We start from the raw sequence: 13,969 nt of genomic DNA, 5'->3' as shown, positions 1-13,969 counted from the left end.
AGCTGCATGGTCAATGTGCTCTTTAATAGTAAACTGATCAAATTGAATATTGTTTTTTTTTCTGTTCAGAACACCTCACAGAGAGAAAGCTCACATTACATTCCTTCCGAGGAAAATTCCTGTAACAATATATGCAAGAATAATCAAGGGAACTAAGGTTATAGCGGTAATTAAAAGAATGTAATTCAGGGACAAAGACCAGACATACACAACAAAGAACATGAAGTAACTGAAATTATACATACAAAGTAACAAAAGCAAATGAGCAACTGGGACTTCACTAAAAACTGGGAGCATGGACCAGGTGCACCGGTAGGGTAAGCGTCCTCTGCTTTTTCTAGAAACACCCGCCCAGTTGCTCATAAAAAGTTTAATTCGGGGTAGACGAAAGAGGAAAGGAAAACTATGACACGTTGAATAAATCAGTTTTAATGGCGCAGATGGATACACCATGACGATCTACGAGTTCATGACCTCAATCTTGTAACAACATAACCCTGTGCCAGAAGCCTGTTTGTTAGAATTCTAGCGCGATACAGAAAGTCTGCGTAGTTTCGGCAAGCTCTAGCATAACGTATGAGTTGTGATATAAACACTCCATACAAGATGATCCAATGAATGACAGTGCAGTTTAGCATTTTATACATCATACAATATTAGGTTAATTGATAAACCGCGCGACTATTTTAAACGTATTTAAGGTTGAACTTATGTATCCAAATATAACGCCTTTGCTGGAGTGAACAATACGAATGTATAAATCATTCAGCTAGCGATACAATAATTATAATTCGGTAGGATACTGGCTATCGAACATTCTTCCATTTTTGGGAGCTTTTTTACATCATAATCATACATAAATATGTTAAAGCAAAGGAAATTAAAAGGATTGCGTCCTGTATATGAAAGACAATCTTTCAACTTTGCAATTTTAAGAAATACGTCTGAATGTAGACAAGAAAAATCAAGCAAACTGCACTTTTCTGTGCCTCATTTCATTAGCAATTAAGGAATGCATGTTTTCACACCTTTAAAGCTTACATTTAAGTACAGATTCACAAAGAAGTCGGGCAGAATCAACATTTCAAACCTAAAATTATGTTTCAATATTTTAATAGACAGATATTGGAAAAAAATGGAAATCTGATTTTCAGGTTTTTATGAACATCATATCTAATTGATTTAATTTTGATGGTGCAATTTAATTATTGGTGGTGGGTCTTTTTATAATCAAAACATTAATCTCCATCGTAAGTTAGATTAATGAATAAAACACAGTTATTGGTAGACAAATATAGAAGGTGTAATAAAAAATTTATTATGTATTTTTTTCTTCGTAAATACAATGTATATATTTGTTGTATACGCCTAATTCTTATATTGTGTAATTTTAGCCAATTACAGAGAAACTAAAGCAAACACCATTAGTTCAATTATCATAATGACAAAACAAAATGCAATGATTTTTTTTTTAATCTTCGGCAATTACTAAATATACAAAACAAGGGTATGCATTTCCGATTATACCAATCCTTGTAAATAAAACTAACTTTACAACGTTAAATAAATGAATTTAGTTTATTGACATTTTCACGTCAACTGATGGATATTGCTTGAGTTTTTAGCAACTGAGACAGACGATGACACCGATGTGTGTACACTTCCTGGCGAAATAAACAAACGCCTAATTCCTCGTCTGAATTCTTGACTAAGACAACACGTCACCAGGAAATTGGAGGGGATACACATCCAATAGAAAGCATTCAAGACAACAACTGCTGTACGAAGATCGTTGTAATTTGGAATTCTAGCATTAAACATCATTATGGAGACATCTAAAAGTTGAAGAACAACCACTGGTATCATATACAATAATGTAATGGCAGTGATAATAATAGTGGTCACAGTCAGCCGTTTTTCGCTCTTTGCTGTTTTTGACTTATCATTGGTTTTAGATGTCATTGACTCACGTTTAGCCGCCCTGTAGCTTAATATTTTAACCATCAAAAGTTCACTCACGACCAAAATAGTACAAGGAATGACCCCAACAACAAATGTCTGCACAGTCAACAGTATTCCAATATATTTATAAAGAGATATTGGCAACCAATCGGCTCGTCCATACGAGCATGCCTGCATTGTTTCATTCAAATTTTTCTCAGCTGGGACAGTAGTACTGACGTATTCAAAATGGAAAAAATGTACAAATCTAATGATGCACGAAGTAAAAAACAAAACGAATATCATCACAAGAATTACAGTTTTGGAGCAAAGTTTCTGTGCTTTGAACGGGTATGCCACCATTATATATCTATGAACCGTCATCATTATCGTAATGAAATAAGATGTATAGGTGAATAATTGAGGAATAACTTCGGTTGTCAAATGGTAGGTCCGGCACCAGTTATACGGAAGATAATAAAAGTTTTTCTTAATGGCGAAAAAGTATACCCATATCGATGTTGGGGCAATGGGAGACAAGCTATCACAAACTGCGATCGCTATTAGGCAAACATGGGTTTTTGTAGTCATTCCGTAACGTATAAATACAGTTACCATAAGAATGTACATGGCTACACACATTGAAGTCCAAACAGGCATAAAATATCCATATAGTATGAATTCAAACCCATAGCTATAGAATAGACGAAAGTCTATGGTAATTAGCTCCTGTTTGTTACTGACAGTTTTAGTAGAAGCATTTATTCCAACTAATGTTGTGCTGTTGAAATACGTCATGTTTTTCGGCACTGGCAATGTTGTATTAAATTCTACAACAGATTCCATAGTTGAAATGTTCAAACGATGATTAGATATAGGAAAAAACACTTACTTCTATGAGTGTCGTGTTTCCAACGACACAGACTCACGTGTAACCCGTAGACTTATACTATTGTGGATGGGCAATGTTTTATTACGGGTAATGCATTACGCTTCTAAAAAATTATTTGTAGCAATTCATTTCGAATATAGTTGAAGTTTACCTAGTAAGCGTTCATTAATCAGAAATGACTTTCATTATAATAGATTATAACTTATTTGTACCGTAATGAGCTCTAGGATGGCACTGTCCATTTTTAATCCTGTCATCTTCAAATACCTCTAAGCGTACTTGACAAATCAAAGACAAGTAAGTCATTCGTTATTATGATAACGTCATTTTATTTGATTTATTCTTGATTAACGTATACAAATAAGACGTCATGACTTTTAAGTTATTTTGACACCAATCCCTTGAAAGTGTCTGCTCTTCTATTGTAATAAAGGAACATATATATATAGCACAGTAAAAAGTGAATTAAAGGGTATCTACGTTGATACTTGATCATTAAAAAGAAACATTTTGCAATTCGGGTTATGAACAAAGAACAACATACATGAAATTACTAGTAAACAGAAATTGTATTTGCAGTAACATAATTCGCTTTCCTGGTGTCAATGAACTAAATTTTTCAAAAATGTTTGTTTGTTTGTTTGTTTGTTGGGGTTTAACGTCCGAGCAGCAATATTTCAGCTATATTCAGACAATGAACATGAAATTGATGATATAATGAACATGAAATGAAAAAAAAGGATGGGTCACAAGGATGATAGGGTCGACAAATTTTGATTGCCACTGGAAAAAGGGGGGATGGGTAAGATCGGATAATTTAGCCTCCTGTGGCGGGGCGCAAAGGTTCCTACTCCTTTCGAATACCACAGCGGTGTTCTTTAACGTGCAAGGAAGGTGGCATCTTTCCCAACACGGTGCACCACTATGGTTTGCGATCAGGTTTTCCGTATTATAGCCTGACAACCCCAGCATGTAACACACCAGGGGTACCCCATTCCACCACCTGGGGCACACATCCCAGTTGCTCTGTGGGCAGAGCGCCTAGTCCCCGGCTAGGTTTCTGAGCACTATTTAGTCGCCTTATACGACAAGCTTAGCGCTGCTGCAGGCCTATTCTTTTATCACCCGGACCTGCACGGGGGATTTTCAAAAATGACGATTTTACATGAATGAAACATCACTAAAAGTAAGCTAACCGCAACATTGACATGACGAAACATTTTTCAAAGGCTTTTATTATTGCATTAACTGTGGAGGAGTTTGTCTTATTAATGCTAAAGTAATATATGCTCTAAATATCCCTACAAAAATGAAAATAATTGATGGCGAACAGCAAAAAGAAACATCTTGCAATCATAACTATTGTACAACGTAAAAACCATTTTCTTACATAATATTCAAAACCTGAGAGTGTAGGTAAGTCTTCTTATATAGCAATGATGCTGCACTACGAGTTTGATTGCGAGTAGTGTAGTCCTCCATCAAATACCAAGAACTTCGACAGATCACCTCAAGGTCTTCAATGATGGGTAAAAACACAATGACGACTGAATCGACGATTTGTTCAAAAATTAGACTCATGATTTGTGCAAGCAACTAATTTCACTAATCATTTTTATTATATAAAAAAAGTTTTTACGTTGATAGATTAGGGCTAGCTGTCAATTTCCAACGTTAATGACAAAATGCACGTGTCCTCAGAAATAAAGTATTAAATTACTTATATAATTTGTATGACCATAACCAGTATATGAACGTTCATTGTATACTTTTTTCCTGATTTCTTTGAAACTGTCTGACGGTCCTCAATGTCGATTGTTTTATCCTCCCTTTGTGTTTTAGTGGAAGATCATGGTTGTGGTCAGTTTACCATAACTTCGTAAATGCCCACATTATGGAGAAACTACCTTTATCACGTAGTGCACACTAAAGAACCTGCGTAGCACCAAGTGCATTAAGGTTATTTTAAATAGACCCCAAAAAATGCATCATTCATTCATTATAATTTTATTTTAGTGTCCAAATTAAACGAGTCAACTTTAATAAAAAGGTTGATAACGTCACAGTCACATTATAAAAAAAATTTGGTCTATGAAATGATGGACAACATTTTTATTCAATCAGAAAGCGTATTACAATTGAAATTTAATTTAATTACAATAACAAGCTATTTCAAGTTGTAACTTCAATGTACCACTGCATTTTTTAGATATTAGGTACTATTCACATTATAACATATATATTTTTCTGTTCACAATTAAATTTATACAGCATATAAAAGTACAGTTTTTCACAATCCCTAAAAACACTAGATATTGTTCTAGGGGAAACTGGTTATTAATTCTGAGTTAATGTGTTTACAATATCCTGGTTATACCATAAAAGATTCATACCTATACTAAAATTTAAACATCCATTTAGATTATCCTCATATAACAAATATAAACATTATATTTATAAAATGTAAATACAATGTGGTTTATTCTGAACAATTTTTTTTTCAAATATTTAATATATAAATGTACAATATACATAATAAATAGCAAAATTGAAAAGAATTCCAGTAATACAATTTTTAAAATTAATGGTTTTAACAAGAGGAATGAAAGAAAAACTGGCTCGGACGTCGCCCAGTATAAAAAGGTCCGAACCTGACAGCAGATCGGACACTCTGTTGTCTTATAAGTATGTGGTGTTCCTAGATGGGAATCTTAGCACACTCACATCTGGTATGGAAGGTGCCCCGAACAATTCAACTAAAAGTACCCAAATACACGTTCAGTCTGCAGATCATCTATTCCAGTACAAAAATTCTGACTATTTTAAAATTATCAGACCATGTTCCATCACTTTAAATGATATATTTGACTACAACGATGACGAACCACTTTGTACCATATCAAAATGTGGTATTAAAAATTGCAAAACATGCAACATTTTTATAACCGACCCTTACCTCTCCAGTTCCCTTACAAACAAAACCTTCAATACAAAAAGTCACGATGACTTAAGTTGCACCTCAACAAACTTAATATATGGATTAGAATGCAACTTATGTGGTTTAATATATGTCGGAGAAACGCAAGAACGATTAAATAAAAGAATGTGCGGTCATCGTTCGGGAATTAACACCACCAAATTCCGGACAATTTATCAACACTTTAATCAACAAGATCATTCAATCCTCTCCATGAAAGTTCGTACTTTAGAAAAAATTTACCATCCTACGAACAGTCCCATTCTAAGTAAAAACTATCGTAGGGAAAGAGAGGAGTACTGGATACGCAGACTAAGTACTGCAATACCTTACGGATGCAATGAAAAAGTCAAAAGTATAGGAAACCTTTCAAGCCAATATAACCATAACATAAATGTGATGAATTTATTTGATAAAAATACAAGACGGGAAAGGAGTCATGGCCATCGCCACTATACGTCACCTAAGTTACATGATATCTCCATGGATGGTCTCCTTCCTTTCACACAAAAACCTCTTGGACTTCATCACATTAAAACCAAACTTTATTCTATACCTCTCACTCTACTACACTCCCTTTACAAAACAAGTCTTGACACTCCTGTTTCTGACCCCACCTCATCATTATACAGACTTGTTGCCATCATTTTGGATATTGGTTTCCACAGACTCTTTAAACCAGTTTGTGTGAAAAGTCAAGATGAAGAAAAACGATCATTTCTTCCACTACCGTTTGTCAACAAAGGTATAGATGCAATTAATTTGGCTAACATACTCCATCACAAAAACGTTACCAACAAAAAACCTAATATTTCAAAGACAAATCCATACCAATTATTTCTTATTCCTATACTTCACCCATTGCATCCAAAATTTTCAATTATAAAAGGCTATTGCAGAACCTCGAGATTGAGGACTTTAAGGCTAAACCACCTGACTGTTCTTGCAAAACCTCTCCACTCAAATATGGTCCTTCTGGTGACGTCGTTACGGGAGATTTAACCATTATCGAAAACGAATCTCTGCGCAATATCCGTTCCAAAGGTCCCAAGTATCGTGAACCACGCTCCATAAATTGGAATTATAACTTTAAAGTTCTTATGGATGCCGTCGAGGACTATGCAAGAAAATGGATAAAACGAGAACAAGAAGACATTGATTCTCTGTCAGAGTGGTTAAAGGCCGTGAGGTTTTTATTTTAAAACGAATTAAAGTTTTAAGTAGGTCAATGAGTGCCAAGGCTACATCAGTTTTCAAAGACCCCGATGCAGCAAAAACATTGTCTACTATACATGACAAATATGTTGTCGTACCAGCAGACACAGACCAAAAAACATTGTTTTTGTCTGCAAAACGTTTTATATCCAATGGTTATTATCAGAGGTAGACGTAGAAAATAATAGCAGTGATAAGACCTACAATGCTATCACTCTCTCCAAAGAAGAGATTGTGGAAAACCATAAATCTGTGCTATCCTCTTTTGGTCTCTCTACCAAGGACGATGATTTACCGTCTATGTGCTGGATTCCTAAACTTCAGAGGAATCCATACAAACAGCGTTTCATAGCTGGATCTGCAAAATGTACCACCAAACCTCTTTCAAAACTTTTAACTAATATACTCACAACTGTCAAAGAGGGTCTACAGTCCTACCACAACACTTGTTACTCCCGTAGTGGTATTAATTCAATGTGGATCCTGAAAAATTCGAAAGATCTTTTGGAGACAATCAGTTCAAGACTCTATACTTCTATTCCCCATACTCAGTTAAAATCCCGACTTAAAAACATTATACATCGTTGTTTTTCCAAAAAAAAGATGGTACACCTAGATACAAATATATAGGTCTTGGTAGAGATTCCTCAAACTTTGTAAGAAATAATTCCAAATCATCTTCCAAATATACAGAGGAAGATGTTTACAAAATGCTGGAATTTTTAATTGACAACATATTTGTCCAGTGTGGTGGACGTGTTTTTCAACAAACGGTCGGCATTCTAATTGGAACAAATTGCGCTCCTTTACTTGATGACCTATTCCTTCACTCTTATGAGGCTGACTTTATAGCTGATCTGATCAGAAAGAAAGAATATCGTTTGGCTAGACCCTTCAATCTCAGTTTCCGCTATATAGATGACGTATTATCTTTAAACAATCCTAATTTCGGGGATTTGATACATCGCATCTACCCAAAAGAACTTGAGATAAAGGATACTACAGACACTGTGAAGTCAGCCTCATATCTGGACCTACACTTAGAAATCGATGGTAAAGGAAAACTATTGACCAAACTTTACGACAAACGTGATGACTTTTCATTCAGAATTGTCAGCTTTCCTATCATCTGTGGCAACATCCCTTCGGCTTCTGCGTATGGAGTGTTCATATCACAACTCATACGTTATGCCAGAGCTTGCCGAAACTACGCAGACTTTTTGTATCGCGCTAGAACTCTAACAAATAAGCTTCTGGAACAGGGTTATGTTGCTACAAGATTAAAGTCATCACTACAGAAGTTTTATGGTCGTTATCATGAACTCGTGGATCGTTATGGTGTATCCATCAGCACCATGAAAACTGATTTATTCAACGGGTCATCGTTTTCCTTCCCTCGTTTGTCTACCCCGGACTTGACTTTTTGTGAGCAACTCGGTGGGTGTTTCTAGAAAAGCAGAGGACGCTTACCCTACCGGTGCACCTGGTCCATGCTCCCAGTTTTTAGTGGAGTCCGAGTTGCTCATTTACTTTTGTTACTTTGTATGTATGATTTTAGTTACTTTATGTTCTTTGTTGTGTATGTCTGTTTTCCATGTCTGGTCTTTGTCCCTGGATTACATTCTTTTGATTACTGCTATAACCTTGGTTCCCTTTATTACTTTTTCAAGGTACTTTTCTTCATGTAAAACCACATAAATCTTTGTGGGCTGTATGTAATTTTTTTCAGATATATTTTTATTTGTAATAAGCAAAATGGATCGGACACAAGTAAATGATATACTTATAAAGTATGATTATCTATTATTACATTAATTCACGAGCATTTTATGACGTTTAAAATGTAAATACAGTTTACAAAATATTATATATAGACCTACAAATAAAAAAAATGTTGATGACGACACGTTTGCACAAGGCATGTTTAAATGATGAAATAAATTAGTCAAATCAGCAAATAAACTGTTAGGGCTTGTACGAAAAACTTTTCAATATAAAGTTCCCGAGTCATGTATTTTTGATGATAAAAAACAATTTATGAAAATAAACGAAAACGAAACATACAGAGGAAATAAATTTCTGACTTGGGACAGGCGCAAAAATGCGGTGGGGTTACAAGACTGTAGTGGTCTAGAGGACGGTGGTGAATGGCAATTACTAACCTCAATAGTATAGTATGTGTATGAGTGTTGACTACCGATTAAAAGTCCCTCAATATTATGTCTAGCATTGGCTACGAGAGAGAATAATTTAATCAAATAATTAACAACAGCATTTTTTTTTTTGAGTTCAGAGTTGGGAGTAATTTATTTTAGAGTCTTATTTTGCCCTGAAAGAAATAACAAGATACAATGATATGATCAATGTCACGTAGAGTAAATGATGATATATGATGTATCTAGAGCAAGGTGTATATGATATTATCCTAAATGTTACTATAATAATGACCAAAAATTGGTTTCGAACTAGTTCAAAGTGTAACACTTAACTAGGAAGACATATTAGGGAAAACACAATTAAAAACACACAGTCATAACGATAATTAGTCTTTTGCTTATTTGATTTCATCGGAAATGTACACGTTTCCCTTGTTTCTAATCAGTAAGTGAACCGCTAATCTGTGTTTTTTTGTTTGTTTGTTGGGGTTTAACGCCCGAGCAGCAATATTTCAACTATATTCAGGCGATGAACATGATTTGTTTTGTTTGTTTGTTTGTTGGGGTTTAACGTCCGAGCAGCAATATTTCAGCTATATTCAGACAATGAACATGAAATGATGATGAAATGCAAGAGGGATGGGACACGAGGACAATGGGGTCGACAACTTTTGATGAGCCCTATGGTTCCTACTCCTATCGAATACCACAGTAGGGTTCTTTAACGTGCGAGGAACGTGGCATCTTTCCCAACACGGTGCATCACTATGGTTTGCGGTCAGGTTTTCCGTATTATAGCCTGACAACCCCAGCATGTAACACGCCAGGGGTACCCCATTCCACCACCTGGGGCACACATCCCAGTTGCTCTGTGGGCAAAGCGCCCTAGCCCCAGGCTAGGGTTCTGAGCACTATTTAGTCGCCTTTTACGACAAGCTTAGCGCTGCTGCAGGCCTATTCTTTTAACACCCGGACCTGCACGGGGCAAGAAAGTCACACAATAAGGTCACAACCAATGTCATGTCAAAAACTGCTTATAAATATAGTGTTTGTTTTCTACGTAAAGACTCTAGTATGAGTAAATTAATGTTAATACCAAAAAAAATGTTATCTTTAACGATTTGACAACAATATTGTAAGTATATCCCTTACGAATGAACCTATTCAGTGGTTTAGTTTACTTATTGAGTAAGTATTCCGTGCTTTGTTTAGAATATTACCGTAAAACAAAGGGTAAGCGATAGCAGCAAGTATTTATCATTTACAATTACATCTGTGTTTGAGAATGGGTTCGTTGTAGCGGTTATAAATGTTGTGAATGTTCTACAATGAGACGTCACCATCTTAGAACGGATATGTGACAATAGGGAATGAAAAATCACCCCTTTAATCGTTAATTTTAGTATTAAGTTTACCATTATCAAGAATTTAACACTCTAAATAATTCCACTATTTTCATAAACTTTGTTACAAACATTTATATAATCAGATTTTTGTGGTATTGAGTGCACTAGTAAGTAAAATAGAAAGTCTAGTTGTAGAGCAATGATTTGAAGAGAAAATTGATCTATATTTATAAGGTACTTTGTGAAGTTTAGGAACCCAGTACATAGTAGGAACTTCCATGCCAGTTGTCTCAGCTTATAAAGTGGAATCGACAAATTGTGTTTGTTCATTTTCCGAAAATTTAGTCAGTTGGAATGTTGGTGAGTTCGTCATTTCTTTTTGTAGAATTTCAATATAAAATTCCGACAAATAACAATAATATTATTTGCAGCTTTATCAGCTGGAACAAAAACAAATCCATAGCTGAGTTCTTTCAATTTGTGTTTTATTAGGAAAATACGGTTTTAATGTTGTTTATTTTGAGTAAAGTGTTCCTCGAAATGTTTTATTCGGATGTCAACTATTTTCTTAACTGTTTTGAAGAAGGAATATAATGCTTTCATGTCAACCTTCTCACATTTTATCCATTTTATACAATACGAATTGAGTAAGTCCTGGATGATGCTACGACATTTTTTTCTAATTGATAGCGTTTGGAGGACGGTACTTAGGTCCTTTTTGAAGAGATGTTTTCCACTCTCGGTCTTTAACGATATTCAGATTACCAGTAGTAATATGGGAACTGACCATAAATGTATTTTCAGTCACTTACATTTCAAGATATTGGCATATTTACCTTAATGTACACATCTTTGCATAATTTACTATAATTACATATTTACGGGTTGCTTTTTGTAAATATAGCAAATAGAAGAAAATTCAGTGTTATCAAAATGAATAGTTCATTCACTGTATGAGCATTTAATATACCAGCAATGTTGATGAAATCAAAGCCTTTATTAATATATTTAAGTTTAAGAAAAATGCTTTTTTGTGATTTTCTGGACGATTAATTTTTTGGAAAAGTTTGGATTATCAGTAATCTGTTCTTGAGATGTTACTAATTCCCATGATATTGTCTTTGAGACCGAAAGTGTAATCTGTTTGTAACTTCCGTATCCATTCCAATTCAACAATCTACGGTAATGGCGAAATTTGGAATGAGTTTCTCCTGACGCTTTATTGACAAAGGTTGAACGTTATATACTTATTGACTGAGTATGAGGGAAATAACAAGTTTATTGTTCCCCAAGACTGTAACAATTGCCCGAGGTGTAGCCGAGGGCAATAGTCACAGTCGAAGGGAACAATAAACTTGCAATTTCCCGAATACCCAGTCTATAAGTATTTTACATGTATTATACCGAAAACATTAGACTTGTAATACATTTACTACATATTCCTCCATTGTTCATAGTTGAATGATCATCTCAAAATGATAACCCAGAAAAATATATTTTCAATTTGAATGTCACTGATATTTTCCCCTCATCACCTCAAAATGTTCAAAACCCAGAAAACCATGCATCTTTTGGCAATATTTTAATCTGAATGTTGTCTCATTGACCTTTTCACCAGTAATTCATAGGAGTTTGAATTTGCAGAAAGTAGCCTTCAACATCAATTACATGGTGTCTGTAAGATAAAGAACAGCAACAATGTACATATTTGAATACTGTCTCGCAAACATTCAATTTCATCTGTGTTAAAGTGCAAGACTTGTTGAAGAGTGCGCCAGTATGCAGTATTGAGTAAAATAAAAACAATAAAGAGTTAACAATATTATTGAATAACAATCAAATGTAACAAACCTTGCCATTTGTGATTCAGCAGACAAAACGAGCAGACGTGATAATTTCGGGGTTTTCTTTAAGAGAGGGTGAAGTCCGAGCGTTCCGAATAAATATAAAACTTTTGTCCAATCCGGTGACGGAACTAAAAATCCGCGAAAGCGGTTGACATTGCCGGTCAATAGTCTGAAAACTATGGACTGCTCAATAGTCAAACACTGAAAAAGGAGAAAAATAGCAATTTTACTGTAAAAAATTTTGTATTGATGTTTATATACTGAGGAATAATAATTAAATGTATAGTGTCATGGTTGTGCTTTCTACGCAGTCATTGTAAGAATCTTACAAATTCTGTGATATGTGGAACACCCCCCCCCCCCAAAAAAAAAGCTACATTTTTTGTGTTATGGTGTACATGGTGAAATGTATAACTATTCATTCTAATCTGTTTGTTCTTAAGAGATAATCCACATTGAAAATTACAGAGTTATCTCCCTTATTTTTTAATTCTACAGTACATTCTATATATTATTTATCTGCTAAGAACAAGGGTTGTATGAAAGGTCAGTTGTTAATTTCTGTTAACGATAACATTTTAAACAAAATATCAAAAAATATCAAAAATAAAAATATGTAGGCTTTCCGACCATGAATCACATATTGGTCTCAGTATCGTATTAATTTTCCCATAGACTTCTATAGTGAAGTGCATATTTTTAGGATTTTTTTTCTCAAAAATATGTAAATTGATTCAGTGAAACTTTCACTTATGTAGCATTTCTAAGGACATGTGGAAAAATAATTTCCTGCAAAGAAAAAAGGGTGAGTCCACGAAGATCGGACAGAAAAGTAGTCTTGCACTATAAATAGCCATTTTCCCTACTTTCACTTTCATTTTGCACTCATCAAACCAACCTTTTCAGTGGAACATTTTTATGATATTATGTTAGATTTTCTTTTAAAAAAGTTCTTCATCTTACAGTGTGATGTTTGCTCTATTTTATAAGTCATTGTTCATATCTTTTGACAAAACATTAGTTTGTAGAGAGGCAAAAAGAAAATGCACTATATTTTTATAGCATCCACGTTTTGACGTACACCCGCTCAGGGATATGCAATACGATACTTTACCTATTGCATTCTAATCTGGAGTGTTATTTATGTCGTGTATATCTTACGAGGCACCTCCGGACACCTTTCCTTTTTCGTTATTTCTAAATGACTTTGAAGATTTCTTGCGTGAAATAAATCTAAATGGAAGTGCAGAAATCGAAGATAAATTCGATTATCCAATAAAGTTCTTCATTATCATATATACAGATGATACGTGATGTCTCCACAGACCAACTGACTGCACAAAAACAAACAATGTCATTCCTCAGAAGTCTTTTATATTAATAATTAAGTCAAAGAACTGTTAACTACTTGGGAGTCTACAGCTCTACAACTGACCTCAGGTTAAATCTAAAGTGTATTCAAGAAAATTGATATACGTAATGTCTCCGCAGGTGCATTTGGTTATCCTCCACATGCCTGATGATCAGGTTTTGATATCCGTGCTTGGCCCAATAATGCTTTATTCGTCAACTTTTTTGTCAAAATGTCAAAGACG

At 34.6% G+C, this 13,969-nt stretch overlaps 1 protein-coding gene across 1 annotated transcript; it reads right to left on the bottom strand.

Moving 5' to 3' along the window:
* Positions 1-1,590: 1,590 nt before the first annotated feature.
* LOC148622349 (sex peptide receptor-like) lies at positions 1,591-2,787 on the bottom strand. Its single transcript, XM_088574120.1, has one exon. The coding sequence runs from the start codon at positions 2,785-2,787 to the stop codon at positions 1,591-1,593; it is 1,197 nt and encodes a 398-aa protein (XP_088430246.1).
* Between the last annotated feature and the right edge of the window lie 11,182 nt (positions 2,788-13,969).

The sequence above is a fragment of the Perna viridis genome, chromosome 3 (assembly GCF_037379345.1).
Source record: "Perna viridis isolate PV_CMFRI_1.1 ecotype Kerala chromosome 3, ASM3737934v1, whole genome shotgun sequence".
Taxonomy (NCBI): domain Eukaryota; kingdom Metazoa; phylum Mollusca; class Bivalvia; order Mytilida; family Mytilidae; genus Perna; species Perna viridis.
This window is presented reverse-complemented; position numbering and strand designations above follow the sequence as displayed.

Excerpts from the sequence above, each read along its gene's own strand:
- LOC148622349 (XM_088574120.1), bottom strand. The coding sequence starts at position 2,787 with ATGGAATCTGTTGTAGAATTTAATACAACATTGCCAGTGCCGAAAAAC.